Source organism: Asparagus officinalis, chromosome 1 (genome assembly GCF_001876935.1).
Source record: "Asparagus officinalis chromosome 1, Aspof.V1, whole genome shotgun sequence".
In the NCBI taxonomy this organism is placed as follows: Eukaryota; Viridiplantae; Streptophyta; class Magnoliopsida; order Asparagales; family Asparagaceae; genus Asparagus; species Asparagus officinalis.
In genome coordinates this window covers 16,733,319-16,754,258 of record NC_033794.1, presented here as the reverse complement: position 1 = coordinate 16,754,258, position 20,940 = coordinate 16,733,319, and the positions used below count along the sequence as shown (strand labels likewise).

The 20,940-nt window shown below is 37.1% G+C and overlaps 3 protein-coding genes and 1 non-coding gene across 6 annotated transcripts in view; 3 read left to right on the top strand and 1 right to left on the bottom strand.

The window, feature by feature from the left end:
• The window catches only part of LOC109819687, a 24,407-nt gene extending 10,665 nt beyond the window's left edge, over positions 1–13,742 (top strand). Inside the window, exons 3-4 of one of the 3 annotated variants that reach the window (XM_020385524.1) lie at positions 512–624; positions 13,412–13,742. In XM_020385524.1, coding sequence (XP_020241113.1) covers positions 512–624; positions 13,412–13,492 — 194 coding nt within the window. In that variant the 3' untranslated portion in view covers positions 13,493–13,742. Of the gene's footprint in view, positions 1–511; positions 625–13,405 lie in introns of all 3 variants that reach the window. The other 2 variants (XM_020385515.1, XM_020385508.1) reach the window with 2 other exon arrangements.
• TRNAV-CAC lies at positions 13,936–14,009 on the top strand. Its single transcript has one exon. It is a non-coding gene; the product is annotated as a tRNA-Val (tRNA).
• On the bottom strand, positions 15,063–16,167 carry LOC109837874 (glutathione S-transferase T3-like). Its single transcript, XM_020406252.1, has 2 exons — positions 15,824–16,167; positions 15,063–15,744 (listed from the first exon to the last, which is right to left on the bottom strand). The coding sequence occupies exons 1-2, from the start codon at positions 16,109–16,111 to the stop codon at positions 15,139–15,141; spliced, it is 894 nt and encodes a 297-aa protein (XP_020261841.1). The 5' UTR covers positions 16,112–16,167; the 3' UTR covers positions 15,063–15,138.
• On the top strand, positions 16,781–20,687 carry LOC109819679 (putative nuclease HARBI1). Its single transcript, XM_020385496.1, has 2 exons — positions 16,781–17,197; positions 19,395–20,687. The coding sequence occupies exons 1-2, from the start codon at positions 17,002–17,004 to the stop codon at positions 20,540–20,542; spliced, it is 1,344 nt and encodes a 447-aa protein (XP_020241085.1). The 5' UTR covers positions 16,781–17,001; the 3' UTR covers positions 20,543–20,687.

Sequence of the window (20,940 nt, the reverse complement as noted above, 5' to 3'; positions counted from 1 at the left end):
TTTGACCGGACATGAATTAGTGATGTTAGTTTGGAGGGTTTTCTGCCAACATTTATTGAGGATTTAGTGAGTTTCAAAGATCTTTGAGGTTTGGTGTCAAGCACCCAAATGGGATTCAGTGAACATTTACCATTTACCCATATATTTTCCTGTTTTTATGGAGAGGGTAGATAGACAGTTATAGAGAAAACATAAACCCAATATAAATAGTCAAAGTATTTGACCACGTGCGATCACGTGCTTTCCAACTAGCAGAACAAAAAATGTGACTTTTCTTAAATAATAGTAATAAATATTTTCCCACTACAAATTTACTCCATTCATCTTGACCTAGAGCATTAAAAAAATGCTCTGAATCCAATTTATGCATCTTCTTTTAGCTAGATAAGCATTTGCAGTTATTATTCAAAGTTCCAATGCTTGACTTCATTTAAAGTTTGCAAATGTAAATGAATTCTTCGATTGGTACCTATGTTTTCATGTAAAATTTTTTGTTATTTTATTTTTGAAGTGATCGGCATAATCAAAAGGAAAGCACTGATAAAAGATCTTGCTGCTGCCTACCATGCTGAGTGCGTGTCCTACTGTAAAGAACTTCTACAGCTTCAAAAAAATTGGGAAAAGGTTGTTCTCCTCTTCTTCTTCTTTGCCTCCAGTATTTTATGAATTGAGAGAGTGTTATCCTTTTCATAATGTTCTTGTTTGAGCATTGTTTACATTCTATATTGCCAACCTGGGGTAGTCAGATGACACCATAACAATTCAAGTATACTCAATGTCAATTGACTAGACACTTTATCTAGTATGCCTTCTTTGTGCATGCTACAGTTTAATGTTTGGTAATTGCAAACTGCATCATCATAACAAAAGACATCTGCTTTATGTATGATTCAGTTCATACACGTTCTTCTGATTTTAGATTTATAACACGCACTAGTATCACTTTCATCTCTTTTTTTTCATTACAGTTTTCAGGATGGAATAGTATGTAATTGTGATGAAATGCAACATTATTTTTGTTAGGCAGTTTAAACAAATTGAAAAGAAACCTTATTGGTTCATTTCTTTTGATAACATTTTCCCGTAATGCAAATAGAGGTGGCTAATGGGTTGAGTCAGGTCATTTCGGGTCGGACCCGACCCTTTTAAGTCTGATCTGAACCATTCAAAAAACGAGTCAAGATACCCAACCCGTTTATGAAACGGGTCACCCATCCTGACCCTATTGGCCCATATAGCACAATTGGGTTACATGATGAAAGTGACCCTTCTAGTTGATTGGCCCCGCTAGTCGTGATCTTTATTATTCTGAGGAGGAGGGCTTTATTTATTTATTTATTTTTGGCATGTCCTAATTACAGAGAACTAATAACAAAATGACACCCAACAAATTCAACTAAAACATATTGAAAATTAATCTTTAAGATACATTGCACTGATAAGTGATAACTGTAGAAAGAGATAATTGAGAGAGCAAAAACCCTAACTTAATTGATTTATTCAGATACTATATATATATATATATATATATATATTCCACAAAATGCACATGTAGAACTAATGCCATCTATTCATGTAACTATTGAGTTGGGTAAATTTAGGGCGTATGGAAGATTTTTAATGGATTGTTCATTACATTCAAATTTTTTGGGTGATGACTGTACTCTGGAAGAACTATACCATGGCTTTTTGTCTCATGATGAGCAAGCATAATTCATATGTTCCTTCATCTGTATTTTTGCATTTAATGAAATGATATCCTTCCTTGGTCCATTTTGTTTAAGGATTTTCCAAAAGAGTTCCTCTCATTTGAAACAAATGTCATGATACTTTTCTAGGGCTGCAAATTCCTAGGATAAATTAATTAATCAATATGTCTTGTGTTTTTTAAGAATCTCATTGAGAAACATGAGTCTTGACCATTATTCATCCAGTTTGCAATCAAATTATGTGATAAATTTTTCTAGAGATTTAGAGTAACAATGCCAATATTGACATGCTGTGAAGAAAACATTGATATCAACAGATATGGGAGTTTGACCATTGATCAGGTAGCTAGCAATAAAACTATGTGATACGAACAAATAATAATGGAGATGAATTTTTTCTTCTTAACAAGCTTGGCAATATAACTTGTAGAGATGATGTGGGCTAAGTATCACTTGCATAAACGCTATGTGACATAACAGGCCACACTGATAGAAGTTTCTATAACAGTAGATCGAAAACAATAATAATGCAGCAATATTTGTAGGTCTGCTTGTGTTGCATGCTTTGTATTTCACGATGTACCCATGTAGAAGTGTTTGGGAGTTCAAGAACACTTCACATTAAATTTAGATATAGGAAGCTAGCATCGGTGTGGAATTGGTAAGAGATGGCTCGAAGATGAACCAGCATGCGTTTTTTTCCTTGTTAGACTAAAATCATCAAAGTTAATATTTAATTGTGTATTTTCAATATAAAATTCTATCGTATTTATATATACGATGATAATGATTTCCAGGTCACTAAAGGGGACAAGCAGTTATCAGAGAGCCCTTTTGGAAGGTTTCAGGGATCTCCACATGCAGATAAATTAATTAAAGTTGACATTCCAGATATTGTCTCTGTATCGGCATGTGCAGACCTAACCCTTCCACCTGGTGCAGGCCTTTGTATAGATACAATTCATGGACCGGAGTACCTGGTAAGTCTTTCCTCTCAAAACTGATTCATTATTGATTGAAGCATTTGATGCATTTAAATATCTGAAACAATATCACGTGTCATGAATTACCCAGGCATTTTTAGCTCTTTCAATCGATAATTGAATTACCTCTTTTGTCAAAGTGGCTACATGGCATCCTGAGAAAATACATTTTATGCACAAATTGGTCTAGTCTTATTGCCACTAGATCTGTTTTTTTTTTTCCGGACTCGTGTACGATCCTTCATTACCCTTCTGTACATTCTTAAAGTTCATCATTCTTCCTTCCTTTCTTTTCCTTTCTTCATCCATTTTCAACAAATGCCATATTCTGAACATGAACCTAGGACTTTCCACGATAATTTCCAGTTTTTTACCACTTGAATGGGCCTCAGGCTAACATCCTTTCTTTCTACTTCCATTTTCCTTTTTTCTCGTTTTGAAGGGCAGCCAATGTCTTATTCTGAATGTGAGCGTGGTGGGACTTTCCACGATCCATCCCCAATCCCTTGCCACCTGACTGCTAATTCTTTACCATCTGATTAGACCTCTGGGGAAAAATTCAACTTTGTGAAAGCTCTAAATCAAACCAGGTCATGCGTTTAGATAGTTGCTTTATAAAATTGTATTAGTTTTTCTGTTACACTAACTCAAGCAAACCCACCAAAATTATAAATTTTTTCAGTTCACCACCTTACTCTTCTACAATGATTTGGTTTTAAAACCACCAATGTAGTAACCCACCTAAATCATTGGTTTTTTACAATGCCACAAGATCTGGAGTTTGTTCTCTAATATAAAATTGAGAACAAAATACAAACATTCATAATCTCAGTTTCAGGTTTGGTTTGTCTTTCTTGGGAATAGGATAGTGATTTTTGTTGTTTTGTGTTGAAGTATCTATCATGGCCAACGGTATGCAATATGTAGCGGGTCATGGTACGAATTTGTGTATGCAATTCTCCGCTTAGAAAATTTTGATTCGAGGATGGTAGCTTGCTTTGTTAAACAAGTTTGGTCATTGCTACGGTGTCAACTTTTCTTGGGTGCTCATACAGTTTTCCAAAGTGTATTGTAGAAAACTAGAAAGCATAGGGCTAATTATGCATTTCAATATTTTTTTCCATACAAAATATTAAATACTTTTTTTATGTTTTTTATTTTTTTGCTCCATTTTTCGTATTGGGAATCATGGTTTCATTTCACCTTTTATTGACATGTATTTAGTTACGATAAAGTCATTGACTCATGTATACTATTGTGCGTCTCCTTTCACTCAACTGTGCACATTGCATTGCGTATTGCATAAATGCACTTAAAGGGACTTTCTATCCCACATATTTGTAAGCGGTATGTCAATTTAGGGGAATTGGTTCGCAGATGCACCAAAATCTGTTTGCAAGGACTGTATGATAGTTTGAGGGGGGCCCAAGGAATTGCACAAATATGAAATCTATACAGAGAGTAAATCATTAATCAGAAACTTTTTGTTCATTATTTTTTTTTATTGCTCCTAGTATAGCACTATTGAATCAATAATCAATATTTGATACTTCAAATTTCAAATCTCACATATAGTAATTGTTAATAGCCCATATCAAGCTGTACTGGTCATTACCAATGTCGAGGGTGTTTAATTTTCAAACATGAAACATGTCATTTCTTTGAAAGGAAGAAAACAGTAGAGAGATAAATCATCATCATCCGATTAAGCAAATTGTCTAATAGGTCATATTCATTTAGGATAGTTTATGGGCAAGAGCTTGCGAATCTATGAGATGCTTCATGAAGCCTGTATCTGAACTTTAGTAGGCCTAGTTTCAAACCTTTGTACTGAAAAGAAAAGTGGACAGAGAATGGGAATACCAAGTGCTGACACCATACTCTGTATGTGCTATTGTCATAGTGTTACATACACACAAACTCCAGCTGCTAATGCTGCATCAGCGCATTGCTCTCTTTTCAGAGTATACATAACAAATTTTCGAACTAATTTTCAAACAACTTTTCATATAACTATTTGGCTCTTATATCTGTACGGTGTTTAAAGGATGGCTGTCTATTTATGTTCACATATTATTATTAGAGCTTTTCTAGCATAATCTTTTGGCAAACCAACTGGTATTACAAGGAACCATCACATCTTTGTGGTTTCAACCAGTCTTAAGGAAAAAAATGAGCTGTAGTCATGAATTGCACTAGTTTGCAAGTTAGACTCAAACTACCAGCTTTGGATTTCTCTTTTTTTTTTTTGATATTTTGTAAAGGGTTATTAAGTTCTTGACCTCAAGAGCCCCAGGTGCACTCACTCAAAGAGAGCCTTGACTCTTGGAGCAGAGATTCTATAAAAAGATGGAGAGCTTACTGGGTCAATCAAAACCAACTCTGTAGCACTTCGGGTTCTCTCAATTTCATCCCAGTCCATTCCATGATAAACGGGCTTTGCAGATCTATAATGTAATTCAAAAGAAAATAAATATTTGATGTTTGGTCTATGCTATTGAAGTGTGCAAATTTTCTAACTATCTCTGTAAATGGAAATTATGTCCCAATTAAGCTTTAGGTATATGTAGAAAGAGATAATTGAGAGAGCAAAAACCCTAACTTCATTGATTTATTCAGATACTAGAGAGATATATATATAGTCATACAAATAGGGGTATGGTTAACGGGTCACAGCCCATTAACCCAATACCCAATAGACTTAATCTAACACTCCCCCTCAAGCTGGAGCATAAATATCCACCATGCCCAGCTTGTCACATATAGTAGAAAACACCTTTGAAGAAGTAGCCTTGGTAAGAATATCAGCAAGTTGTTGTGAGGACGGAGCGAATGTGAGAGATACCATCTTCTTCTCCTAAGCATCTCTGAAAAAATTACAGTCAACTTCAATATGTTTTGTCCTCTCATGAAACACAGGATTCTGTGCAATATAAATGGCAGACTGGTTGTCACAATGCATTGGCATGGGTCCAGATCGAACAAAACCAATCTCTGTCATAAACTTTCTTAGCCACACCATCTCACAAGCAGTGTGAGCCATTGCTCTATACTCGGCCTCTGCACTAGATCGTGATACTACATCTTGTTTCTTACTTCTCCAAGTCACAAGATTACCTCCAACAAAAGTACAAAATCCTGAGGTTGACTTTCGGTCTCCCATGTCTCCTGCGTAGCCAGCATCAGAGAAAGCCGAAATGTGAGTATGCCCATGCTTCTTATATAACAATCCCTTGCCAGGACAACTTTTGACATATGCCAAAATTTTCAGAGCTGCTGTCCAATGAACCTCTCTAGGTTTGTGCATAAACCTGCTCAGTACACCTACTGCAAAAGTAATATCAGGTCTGGTAACTGTCAAATATATTAGCTTCCCAATTAGTCTCCTATATCGTGCAGCATCATCTAGTAGAGAGGTATCATCACGCCATAAATCAATATTTACCTCCATTGGAGTGCTTGCAGGTTTGTATTCCAAGAGACCTGCTTCTTCTAGTAAATCTAGCACATACTTCCTTTGGGATAACAACAGGCCATGTTTTTTATATGCAACTTCAATCCCAAGAAAATACTTTGGCTTTCCCATGTCCTTAGTGACAAAATGACGGTTTAGATACTCCTTAGTCTCAGCTAAGGCAACAGAGTCACTCCCAGTCAGCAGAATATCATCAACATATACGGCTAAAATAACCAAACCAGTTGTTGTGCGTCGAAGAAAGACAGAGTGATCAGACTGACAACGTTGAAAACCAACATTAGAAATAACCTTGCTGAACTTATCAAACCAAGCTCGAGGACTCTGCTTTAACCCATAGATGGCCTTTCTCAGCTTGCAGATAAGATTCTCCCTCTGAGCAACATACCCAGGAGGTTGCTCCATATAAACCTCCTCGTCCAAATCACCATAAAGGAAAACATTCTTCATATCTAGTTGGTGCATCGCCCAATCCATATTAACAGCCAGAGAGAAAAGAATTCTGATGGAGTTGAGACGAGCAACGGGAGAAAAGGTTTTAAAATAGTCAATACCATATGTCTGGGTATATCCTTTAGCAACCAGACGAGCTTTATATCTATCAACAGACCCATCAGGACGATATTTCAAGGTATACACCCATCTGCAGCCAACCACAGTCGCTCCAGCAGGTAGAGAGACCAAATCCCAAGTCCCTCTAGAAAGCAGTGCATTCATCTCCTCATCCATAGCCTGTTTCCAGGCGGGTACTAACAAAGCTTCCTCATGTGACCTGGGTAAAGATATAGTGGACAATGACAAAGCAAACTGACGAAATGATGAGGTGAGACGGTCATAAGAGACAAAAAGAGAGGATATTTTGGGCAAGACCGTTTACCTTTACGAAGAGCAATAGGAACATCTAAGTCAGAAGAGATATGAGGCTCGATATGAGATGGACCTGCAGCTGGAGAAGAAGAGTCAGCAGGAGCAGAGACAGGTGTATGTACTTTAGGACGGCGAGAGTATGTCAATAGAGGCTTTGGTGCAGTAGCCATAGGAGCAGATACCAGAATAGTAGTGGGAGCCATAGAAGGTAGTGGCACCTGTGGACTGACAGAGGTAGTGGAAGCAGAGGAAAAATATGGGACAGACTCAAAAAAGGTTACATCAGCAGAAACAAAATATCTCCTGGTGGTCGGATGATAGCACCTATACCCTTTTTGAGTACGTGAATATCCAACAAACACACTTAATGGACCTAGGAGACAATTTATCCAAACCAGCAGTCAAATCCTGAACAAAACACGTACAACCAAAAACTCGAAGAATCACAGAAAAACGTTTTTTAGCAGGATAAAGACAGTGGAATGGTATCAAACCATCAAGAACAGAGGAAGGCATGCGATTAATCAAATGACAGGCAGTGAGGACAACATCCGACCACAAGTACTTTGGAATATTCATATGTATCATCAGTGTTCTAGCAACATCGAGAATATGTTTATGCTTCCTCTCAGCAACTCCATTTTGTTGTGAAGTGTGAGAGCATGAAGTTTGATGAATAATACCATTAAGAGCACAAAATTTTGAAACGTCATTTTTCATATATTCCAAAGCATTATCAGTACGAAGAATATGAACAGAAGTAGAGAACTGGGTTTTTATTTCATTATAAAAAAGTTTAATAACATGCGAGACTTCAGACCTCTCTTTCAACAAATATAGCCAAGTCATGCGAGAGAAATCATCAACAAAAACAATGAAATATCGAAAACCCTTCACAGAGAGAACACGACAAGGACCCCAGACATCAGAATGAACTAACTCAAACGCAAAACTACTGCGTTTATCGACACGACTCTGAAAAGAAGCACGATGGTGCTTACCCAGTTCACATGACTCACAATCTAAAGAAGAAAGGGAAGACTGAACAGCAACTATCGATCTAAGTTTCTGTAGTGAAGGATGATCCAGACGCCAGTGCCACAGTAAGGTTGAATCAGGCTGTGCTGCAACAAGACCAGCACCCGGCACACTGTCGTTCAAATAGTACATACCTCCTCTCTCATGCCCCAAACCAATCGTCATCCCAGTTGCTAGGTCCTGAAAAACACAATAAGAAGGAAAGAAGGTGACTTTACAGTTATTGTGCTTTGTAAACTTGCTAATGGATAATAAGCTAACAGGGAATTTAGGAGCATATAACACATCAGTGAGTTTCAAAGAGGAAGTAGCATGAACTACTCCGGCACCAAGAACTGGAGAAAGTGTACCATCAGCGATGCGAATAGAGGGAAACTTATCAGAAAGATGTAAAGAGACAAAACGATCCTTTATACCTGTCATATGGGATGAGGCTCCAGAATCTAGTACCCATGGTTCATGAGGAGAAGCTATGTAAGCATCCATACCTGAAGAGGATGCATGAGTAGCCGAATGACTGTTCTGAGAGAGCTCTATCTGGCGTAACCTCTCATAATCTGCCTGAGAAATCTGAACAGTAGGAACAGTAGTAGCTGGATTACTAGAAATAGTAGTAGAAATAGGTGAGCGAGTCGACTCGGCATCGGCTACTTGGGCCCATTGAGGACGACCAAACTTCTCCCAGCACTTCTCAGAAATATGATTGGTCCTCCCACAGTGATCACACTGACGTGAACCCCTATCAGAATCACCATGTCTCCCACTAAAAGAGCCACGTCCTCCTAAAGAATCACGTCCTCCCAAAGAATCACGACCACGACCGCGGCCTCTGCCTCTACTAGAGAACATGGCAGACTGATCCACTGAAGGTGGAGACGATGCAGAAGTATCAGAAGAAACACCAGTAGAGACCTGCATGAATCTGGAGAATATAGCAGTCAGTGAGGGGATGATATCTCCACCCAATATCTATCCTCTCACCTGGGACTGCAAGTCAGGGTGCAATTCAGAAAGAAACTTGGACACTGTCAAGTCACGGCGATATCCCAACAGCGTCGCCGCATCAGCTACTGCAGGCTGATGCATCTCCAGTTCGTCTATCAGTCCCTTTAACTCACCAAAGAACTCCGGAACTGATCTATCTCCCTGTTTGAGCGTAAACAGTCGCTCATAAATCTCAAATACACGGGAAGCATTCTTCTCATTTCCGTACATAATCTTCAGGTTGTCCCACATCTCCTTCACAGTGGTTAAGAACATAACACTGCTACTAATCTGTGGTTCCGTGCTGTTGAGAAGCCACGTCATAACACAATAATCAGACGAGAGCCATGAACTGTAGGTGGGATCTGTGGTGGGTGGAGGAGAGGCCAGAAGATGTGGAAGTTTGCTCTGAGCGCCAATGAAGATGCGGAAAGCCTGAGCCCAGAGCAGATAGTTTATACCATTCAATTTTATTGTAGTCCCCAAGACTATCTTGGGCGCAGAAGTCTGACCAGCAGTAGCAGAGAGAGATGTAGAAGAGGAGAGATCTGTTTCCGACATTGTTGCACAATAGTGGTAGGCAGGTAGTAGTCAAATAATCAGGGCAGTAGTAGAGATTTGTTATTTAAACATAGACTAAGAGCAGATAAAAAAAAGGCAGTAGTAGATGACCGGATCGGGTCATGTGTGGCCTCGAATCACCTATTCAAGGCCATGGAAAAAGAAGGGACAAAACAAACGGCGCGACACTGTAGCGGCGCGGTTACTGTAGTGGCACGGCTAGTGGTGGCGAAGCTCTGATACCATGTAGAAAGAGATAATTGAGAGAGCAAAAACCTTAACTTCATTGATTTATTCAGATACTAGAGAGATATATATATAGTCATACAAATAGGGGTATGGTTAACGGGTCACAGCCCATTAACCCAATACCCAATAGACTTAATCTAACATCATGCATTTGAATACCATTTTGCCCTGTCAACATGATTTCATGTTCATTTTTTGTTTGCACTCGTAATGAAAATATCCAAGTTGTAGAAAGGTTCCTCTTTGTTCTAGCATCATTATGTCAATTTAGTTAAGAATTTATGTTTGTGTGTACAATCTTGAGTACTAGCTTATGCAGTGCTCATTTCAGCATTTGGTTGACTGACCTAAGGTAATTGTCTCGTTAGGCTGACATATGGGCTAGACTACAAAGGGAATGTGTGTGGTGACCGACATGGTGATCCAAATCTACACGAATTGGAGGTCAAGTATTGGGTGAATCCGAACCAAGTCTACCAAAGTGCTGATAAGAGTAGCGAGTTTAAGCTAACTGATGCTAGAAGCATTTGCTTGATGGAATGCCCAACTCCTTCTGAAGATGGTTTAAACTGGGTTTGTGATTATCCTGAAGGAGATATCCACGTGTCCCTTGATGACTGGATTGATAGGAACTATGATTATTATGAAGTTCTTACTCCGGAGATGAGGAATAGCTCTCTTCAGCTTCAAGGGCCATGTTATCCAGTTATATTTCCTAGTGAAAATGGTAAGTATCCTTTCTATAACTTCATGAAAAGCCTAAGAATATTACAATTGCATAAAGTTTAGTAACTCATTGGTATGGATGATATAATATGAAATGCATAACTCAATAAGCGGTAACTAGAAACCGATGCTCAAGTTCCTTGCATGATTTTCTTACCTTTTGGAATTTTATGTTTCTATCTTTGTGTGTTATATGAAATGAAAACCTAATTTTCTCTATGCACAATAAAAAAAAGACTAACATCTTTCGATATTCTATTTTCAGTCTTCTGGAGCTGCCAATTTATAGCGCGTGCATCCAACTCATCTATGAGACACTGGCAACAGATGGGTGGTGTCAGTATTCAGGAGAACATACTGATAGATAAAATTATTCACAAGGCCATCAATGCTCATTCTGCTGTTTTGAAGGTTGATCTTTTTTTATTTTTAAAAAATTATTATAGTATCGTGTATTTCATTTACTCTACCTGGCATTACTTGCTAAATTCGTATTAGAAATTAATCGAGTTATGAGATCCGTGGATCCTTGCTACATCACATGGATCTGAGGGGAGAAGCAGAATATGTTCCATGGCTCTCTTGTAATTTTTTAATATAAATGTAGTTGGAGAGTCGGGATGAAGCTAACGAAACATTGGCTTTAAACTTAATTAATATGACATTGTAGAAAGAGATAATTGAGAGAGCAAAAACCCTAACTTAATTGATTCATTCAGATACTAGAGATATATATATATATATATAGTCATACAAATAGGGGTATGGTTAACGGGTCACAGCCCATTAACCCAATACCCAATAGACTTAATCTAACAATAACAAAACGGGTAAATATCAGAAAACCCCTCTTAAATATATATATATATATATAGTCATACAAATAGGGGTATGGTTAACGGGTCACAGCCCATTAACCCAATACCCAATAGACTTAATCTAACAATAACAAAACGGGTAAATATCAGAAAACCCCTCTTAAATTTGGACGATTATCAGAAAACCCCATAACTTTCAAAATATCAGAAAAACCTCCCTTAAGTGTATGGATATATATATATATATATATAGTCATACAAATAGGGGTATGGTTAACGGGTCACAGCCCATTAACCCAATACCCAATAGACTTAATCTAACAATAACAAAACGGGTAAATATCAGAAAACCCCTCTTAAATTTGGACGATTATCAGAAAACCCCATAACTTTCAAAATATCAGAAAAACCTCCCTTAAGTGTATGGATTTTCACAAAACCCACCTTTAACTTTCAGATTTTATTAGAGACCCCCATTAAGCCTGGAGATTTTGTCAGAAAGCTCCCTTAAATTAGGGGGAAATTTAAGGGAGTTTTCTGATAAAATCTCAAAGTTAAAGGGGTTTTCTAATAATCCCTAAACTTAAGAGGGGTTTCTGATATTTTGAAAGTTAAGAGGGCTTTCTGATAATTGTCCGAAGTATTTTTTTTTGGGGTTGATGGTATGATATTTAGCCTAACAAAATTGTGGAAGTTTGCTGCCATAAAAATCAACTGAATCATAAACCCATTCAAAAATCAAATCCTAAATAAAGAGAAACGCAAAATAAGTAAAATGTAAACGATTGTGCAGAAAGATGTTGACTTTTAACTCAGAAAGTTCAAGTGCCTAAAACAATTACGCCCTAAAATCTAATCTTTGACTGAGAAATTAAAGTACCTTAATCAATTACCCCCTAAACACTATAAAAAACATGAACATTCCCATTGCAGATCACAGACTCCATTGATCTGCTAGTGAATTAAAGAGAGAGAAAGCAAAGAGCTTGTAATTCGGGCCAAGCTCAAAGCTCCATGAGAAAGGAGAAAGTGAATAAACTAGGGTGCTCGTCGCCATTTCCAGTTGCCTCCGCTGCCAATCGCTGCTGCTGCCACCACCGGTCACTACTCTCAACCACCTATCTCTGTTGCTGGTGTGAAAATATTTTTGCGTGAAGAAAAACAAGAGAGAGACGCCAATTTAGGGTTAGGAAACAAATGGGTCATAAATGGGTACTTTGGGGTCAACCCATCTAATAAATGGGTAACTCGGCTCAACCCGGGTCAACCCATCTAATAAATGGGTAACTCGGCTCAACCCGGATATGACCCGTACCCATATATCGTGACCTGAACCCGTTTATAACGGGTCAGGTCGGCAGGTTGGGTCAAAATTTGCCACCCCTAATTGCAAAGATTATGAGTCATGATAATTAACTTCCCAGTTCTTGGTACATTCTAATGGTCTAAGCTAGTACATTCTGATGGTAAGGAGAAGGTCTTATCTAGGACTTCTAGTCAGAAGTTCTAGTCCTTGCGTGTGTCTGATGAAAGCCCATGTTTTTTCTTATTCGCTATTGGGAGAGAGGTTCCTATGGCATGGATCTGAGGTGTAACCATGGAAGTTCTTCATACCTGCATCATGTTGTATACTTGAGTCTTCTATGATTACCTATAGTATTCAAATTATATGATATTGCTTGTCCACATAGGAAGTATTGCGAGAAACAGAAGAGTGCCGAAAAGGTTAATATTCATGCAGACTGTCAACTGATGAAGCTATTTGATAAATTGTTTCATCTTGCCAGTTGGCTCCATCGGGGGCTAAGTTATAGTTCTTAATCAAGCTAAGGAACACATACTTCAGTACTTGAGATTACAAAATATAATTATTTGATGCGCTGTTATATTTACCATTTATATTAGTTTGAACCGTAAGTACATCATCCTTTTAAAAATCTTATTGCATTTACGTTTTTCCGATCTCATGGATTTTTTTCCCCTATTGATTTTTAGCAGCAGCAGTATGCAGAAAGAAGAATTCGAGACGGTTCGGAAAAGCAGAGGACGAGGCCCTCCAAACGCCAAAAGAAGGGGCTTTAGAAATAATGTTTCAGTTCTTTAGTGTTAATTTCTTCACTCAAACGGTCCTCTTGAGGGTAAAACAGCAGAGACAAAGCTTGTCATAGTTGTTACGAAGAAACCAATTTGTAATTCTAGCTTCGTTTGATCCAAGTTTATATTGGTGGTAAAACTTTCGTTTGTTGCATGTAGCATGTGCAGCTCGTGCTTGAAACTGAAATTGGACGTCTACAGGACTCTAATTACTAAACACAGCTTCCAAGGTTCTGCCTGATTATTGCGCCGAACCCCTAAATTTCTTGCTTTATATCGTTAGCTCGATTTATCTCTATGTCGATTGGTGAATATTTTGATTATATTGTTAAAGATTTAGTTATAGAGATGAGAAAGATTGTGGAAATAAAATGCTGGGCTTTGGTTATATTTGAAATGAAATTTCTTTTATATGCGTATCCTAATCGCTCGTCTGGGTGGTGTAGTTGGTTATCACGCTAGTCTCACACACTAGAGGTCCCCAGTTCGAACCTGGGCTCAGACATTTCGTATTGTTTTTAAACATCAATAATCTTTTTTAGGGTTATTTCAATTTTAGTCCCTCAAATCTTTAATATTTCCAAATTAGTCCCCAAAATCACGAAAATTGTTATTACATCCGTCAAATCATCACAATGTTTACAATCAGGTCCCTTTGTCTAACTTAACTCGTATTTGGACAGTAGGGTTGAGTTAAGCCTTTAACCTTATATGGTGAATGACAATATTATCCTTAGGGCTTGTTTGGATTGAGGGGAATGAGGGTGAAGGGAAGTTAGGTGAACCATTCACCTCCATTCACCTTGTTTGGGAACATTTAGAAGGTGAAGTTATTCACCCTAGTTCCCATTGGTTCATCCCCTAATAGTATAGAATTTGTTACCTTTCAAATTGGGGTGTAACCAATGGGAAGGGAACTCCCTTCCATTCTCTCACCTAGTTTCCCTTAACTTCCATTCACCCCTACAAATCCAAACAGGGCCTTAGACCATCTCCAACGCAGCGGCATTTTGAGGCGAAAAGGGAAAATGCCGCTGCGTGGGAGCTCCACGCAGCGGCATTTTGAGGCGAAAAGGGAAAATGCCGCTGCGTGGGAGCTCCAATCGAGCGGCATTTGTTGCCGCATTTTGACGGGAGCTCCAATCGAGCGGCATTTGTTGCCGCATTTTGACGGGGATGAACAGCGCGACGCTATATTTGGCGTCACACTGTTCATCCCCCATTACTATTTTTTTTTATTTTTTTATGTTTCAATTTTTTTTAAACCTCATACTTTTATATATTTACAATTTGTCCCCAATTGTTTCATTAAATATATAAAACAACCCTAATAATATTTAAATTTTATAATTTCACCCCAATTGTATAATGTGGACAAAATAAATTATGGTTTTTTTAAATTAAAAAAATGCTAAAATTTAACAGACATTATTATTAATTATAATATTAAAATCTAGACATACATAATATAAAACTTCATTAAAGAGCAATCATAATACATAATTCAAATATAAATTACATATCTGAAATACATAACATATAAAAACTGACACACATAATATAAAACTTCATTAAAATAAAACATAAAATACAAACTAAACATGGTGACGTTACTTAAGATGGACAAGCAACTCTCAATAATCTGGTAGATCGGGGCCAGAGTGTCCAATATCATTAAAATAATTGCCAAAATTAGAAGCAGACCCTTGTTCTTGTTGATTTCTTTTTTGTATTATTTTAATCTGTTGAGCTCGAACGTACTCACGCACGTTTGGATCAGCAATGGAATTCAAATCTTTCATTATAATTTTCCATTCATCTCTATCTTTTTTCATGGCTATCTTTTCTCGTTCGATATCAAATGCTTCTTGCCTGTCCAAGCTCGCCTTGTCTAACCTGTCTATAAGTCGATTGTTGGAGGTCTCGATGGAGTCCACTACACTTGACTCATGATCATCATTTTTCCTTTTCAATTTAGCTTTTTTTACCCCAATAGGTCGTTCAGATGGAGTAAATGATGACAATCCAGGAGATGTTGATATAGGAGATTCCGGAGTGGGATTATCTGATTGTGACGAGTCGAAGTTCACACTTTGGGATTGTCTTCGACCAACTTGTCTTGCTGTGGGGACATCATCTTTGAATTTTTCGAAATTTTTAACCATATTCCAGACATGATCAAATTTGAAACCTTTTTTGTACTTCGGTTCTTGCATAAATAACATCTTTGCTCGAACTAACTGTAAATTATAGTGAACATCAAGTTATGTATTTCAACAATAATAATAAAATTCAAACGATAATTAATAGAATACTTACAATATCTTCATCTGAAGCACCACTTGGATTCAGATTCTCTACTTGTCTCAAGCACGCATTCAATTTCCTTACTTCATTACTTATAATTTCCATTCGAGAACGAATTGATCGGCTCGTACGCATCTCAAAATGCTGATCTCGAAGTTCATTGTATTTGTCCTCCACACGAGACCAAAATGCATCTCGAGACTGGTTTCTACCGATAATAGGGTCTTGAGAAATATCCAAGAATACTTGACAAAGGAGCACATCTTCAGTAACCGTGTATCCAGTTGATCGAACAGACATTTTTTTATAAAAAGCGGTAGGTTTGGAGATCAGAAATACTTTGAAGAAATACTTCGAATTGGGTGGCTTGAAGTAGAAACCGTGAATGTTATTTATAGCCAATCCAAATTTGTTTTTTTTGTTTGAATTTGAATTTGAATTTGAATTTGAATTTGCGGTTGGTTTGAATTTGTCGGTGGTCAACATTTGAAATTGAATCATTTTGTACAAACTGATCAGCTTTACACATTATCCAACGTTGTCGGTGGGAATCAATTTTTGAAATCAGGTCAGCTTTACACATTGTCCAACGTATACAAAGCTCAGCTCTCCTTGAATTGTGTGAAAGCTTTGTACGAGTGGGAATCAATTTTTGAAATCAGGTCAGCTTTATACATTGTCTAACGTATACACAGCTCAGCTCTCCTTGAATTGTGTGAAAGCTTTGTACGAGTCGGAATCAATTTTTGAAATCAGATCAGCTTTACACATTGTCCAACGTATACACAGCTCAGCTCTCCTTGAATTGTGTGAAAGCTTTGTACGAGTGGGAATCAATTTTTAAAATCAGGTCAGCTTTACACATTGTCCAACGTATACACAGCTCAGCTCTCCTTGAATTGTGTGAAAGCTTTGTACGAGTGGGAATCAATTTTTGAAATCAGGTCAGCTTTACACATTATCCAACGTATACAGCTAAAAGCAAATTTGAATTTTGTGACAAATTGATAACAGCTGGAAAGCATTTCCTAAAATCAGCTCAACTTTACACATTGTTCAATGTATACAGCTAAGCAAAGTTTTATAAATAGCATACTAGATTAGGTACATCCACACAATTACTCATTGTTGTGTTAAAATTATTATTCTCCATTTCTGCATACTTCAGTCATTCTTTTCTTACTTCAAAAATGAATTTCGATGTTGGAGGTCCATCATACTTATCATCATCTTCATCTTCGGATGATGATAATTTTCTGTCCAATATCATTGCAGAGATTGATGAAACCGAAGAAGTAATTTGTGAGTACATCAACAACAACATGATCCTCGTTAACAATTTACGTCAACACAACTACCAACCGATCCATGGTGGCTCGATTCCCGGTCATGCAGTGATCAACCGCGATCGAGAAAATGCGCATCAGAATTTGGTCATAGATTACTTTGCCGATAATCCACGTTTTGGAGAAGATATGTTTCGTCGTCGATATCGGATGTCAAGAAGTTTGTTCCTTCGTATTGTTGATGCAGTGAAAGATCATGACTATTACTTCCAACAACGAAGTGATGGACTTGGTAGAATGGGATTATCACCGTTACAGAAAGTAACAGCTGTTTTTCGCATGTTGGCATACGGTCTACCAGCTGATGCTACGGACGAATACGTTAAAATAGGTGAGTCAACAGCAATTGAAAGTATGACAAAATTTTGTCGTGCTATGGTGGAAATATTCGCAGAGCGGTATCTACGAACACCTAACGCTAACGATATTGCTAGGCTACTCTATATTGGAAAAAAAACGTGGTTTTCCAGGAATGTTAGGAAGTCTTGATTGTATGCATTGGAAATGGAAAAATTGTCCAACAGCATGGTCTGGGCAATACACAGGACGTAGTGGGTCACCAACTATTATCCTCGAAGCTGTGGCAGATTATGATCTTTGGATATGGCACGCATATTTTGGTATGCCAGGCACCAATAATGATATCAATGTGCTGGAGTCATCTAATCTTTTCTCTAACCTAGCTCAAGGTATTGCTCCTCCCGCTCACTATGTTATTCAAGGAAAAGAGTATAATATGGGTTATTATTTAGCTGATGGTATATATCCGAAATGGGCTACTATTGTACAAACAATCCAACAGCCACAAGGTAGGAAGAAAAAATATTTTGCCATGAAACAGGAAGCATGTAGAAAAGATGTAGAACGTGCGTTCGGAGTTCTCCAATCACGATTTGCAATCGTGGCAGGATCAGCACGTTTTTGGAAAAAACATGTATTACATGACATAATGACTGCATGCATTATTATGCACAATATGATAATCGAGGATGAACGTGATCTTTATGCACCAATTCAAGAAGTGAGGGAAGCACCAACACCAGAAGTTGATATGGTAGCAGATGAAACTACAAGATTTACTCAATTTATTGCACGTTACGGAAAAATCAAGGATAAAGATGCCCATATTGCGCTTCGTAATGCATTGATAGATCATCTATGGGAGGAATACACTAATTCAGATAGTTAAGTGCATACTAAATTTGTAATTTTTATATTGTTGTTAATGTTTAATTATTTTCTTGTATTTTATCTTCTGTTGTATTCTTAAATGTAATATTTTGGCAATATTAATAATAAAAATATAATATTTTATTGTTTTATTAGTTTAATTTTTTAAATAATAAATCATTTTGTTTGGAAAATATGTGAAAAAATAAAATTTGATATGTGAGGTTAATTGTTGAAATAGTTAAAAATATAGGGAATAAAAAATAATCATATAAAAGTAGATAAAAAGAAAGATACTGAGAATATTCCTTTTTGGTGCAAAAAATGGTGCAATGGGTTGGAGATGAATTACTGTTAGATGTGACTTTTGCACCATTTTGGTGCAAAATTTGCACCATTTTGAGGCAAAGGGTTGGAGATGCCCTAAAAGGGAAACCCAGAGCTCGAAAACCCTTAGCCTCTCCTTCTCGTGTTCTTTCAGCGACGATGGAGCTCATTCTCTCTCCTCTCACGATTCTTTTTATTTCCAATGCTCAGAGATTTTAGAGGAAAGTTAAAGAGAGAAATTTAAAGAGGAGGAATTAAAGAGGGGTATTTAAGAGAGGAGAATCTTCAATGTAGCTACAATGAAGATTTGTATTTATTGAGAGATCTCAAGTTTGAGATCTGCTCTTGCATTATAATTTCTTTGATTAATAAGAAATTAATTGTGTGGCTTCCGAGTGTTGGCCTTCTTATTTTGATGATGATTTACAAACAATTTACATCTAATATTGTTTGTCTAGTGTTTGTGTTTTATATTGATTCTAGGCAAATAATATGTTGGAGGATGGATGGAATAGAGCTTCAACGATCATATCCCAAGGAGGTTGGCGGAATGTCGGTGAAGCCTTGCTATTCAAAGTTCAAGATCCAAGTTAAAGCTTCATCCGCGAGATTACCTAGAAGAGCTTATTGAAGATCAAGATCTAGCTTGGGTAATTTAGTTTAGGATTTATATTATGTGTGTTATATACTCTAAGCTCAATTATCTATACACACACATTTATTGGTTTCTTCGTATCCTGGTCATGCAGTGATCAACCGCGATCGAGAAAATGCGCATCAGAATTTGGTCATAGATTACTTTGCCGATAATCCACGTTTTGGAGAAGATATGTTTCGTCGTCGATATCGGATGTCAAGAAGTTTGTTCCTTCGTATTGTTGATGCAGTGAAAGATCATGACTATTACTTCCAACAACGAAGTGATGGACTTGGTAGAATGGGATTATCACCGTTACAGAAAGTAACAGCTGTTTTTCGCATGTTGGCATACGGTCTACCAGCTGATGCTACGGACGAATACGTTAAAATAGGTGAGTCAACAGCAATTGAAAGTATGACAAAATTTTGTCGTGCTATGGTGGAAATATTCGCAGAGCGGTATCTACGAACACCTAACGCTAACGATATTGCTAGGCTACTCTATATTGGAAAAAAACGTGGTTTTCCAGGAATGTTAGGAAGTCTTGATTGTATGCATTGGAAATGGAAAAATTGTCCAACAGCATGGTCTGGGCAATACACAGGACGTAGTGGGTCACCAACTATTATCCTCGAAGCTGTGGCAGATTATGATCTTTGGATATGGCACGCATATTTTGGTATGCCAGGCACCAATAATGATATCAATGTGCTGGAGTCATCTAATCTTTTCTCTAACCTAGCTCAAGGTATTGCTCCTCCCGCTCACTATGTTATTCAAGGAAAAGAGTATAATATGGGTTATTATTTAGCTGATGGTATATATCCGAAATGGGCTACTATTGTACAAACAATCCAACAGCCACAAGGTAGGAAGAAAAAATATTTTGCCATGAAACAGGAAGCATGTAGAAAAGATGTAGAACGTGCGTTCGGAGTTCTCCAATCACGATTTGCAATCGTGGCAGGATCAGCACGTTTTTGGAAAAAACATGTATTACATGACATAATGACTGCATGCATTATTATGCACAATATGATAATCGAGGATGAACGTGATCTTTATGCACCAATTCAAGAAGTGAGGGAAGCACCAACACCAGAAGTTGATATGGTAGCAGATGAAACTACAAGATTTACTCAATTTATTACACGTTACGGAAAAATCAAGGATAAAGATGCCCATATTGCGCTTCGTAATGCATTGATAGATCATCTATGGGAGGAATACACTAATTCAGATAGTTAAGTGCATACTAAATTTGTAATTTTTACATTGTTGTTAATGTTTAATTATTTCCTTGTATTTTATTTCCTGTTGTGTTCTTGAATGTAATATTTTGGCAATATCAATAATAAAAATATAATATTTTAGCAATCAAGTTATTTTAATTAATAAAATAATATTTTATTGTTTTATTAGTTTAATTTTTAAATAATAAATCATTTTGTTTGGAAAATATGTGAAAAAAATAAAATTTGATATGTGGGGTTAATTGTTGAAATAGTTAAAAATATAGGGAATAAAAAATAATCATATAAAAGTAGATAAAAAGAAAGATACTGAGAATATTCCTTTTTGGTGCAAAAAATGGTGCAATGGGTTGGAGATGAATTACTATTAGATGTGACTTTTGCACCATTTTG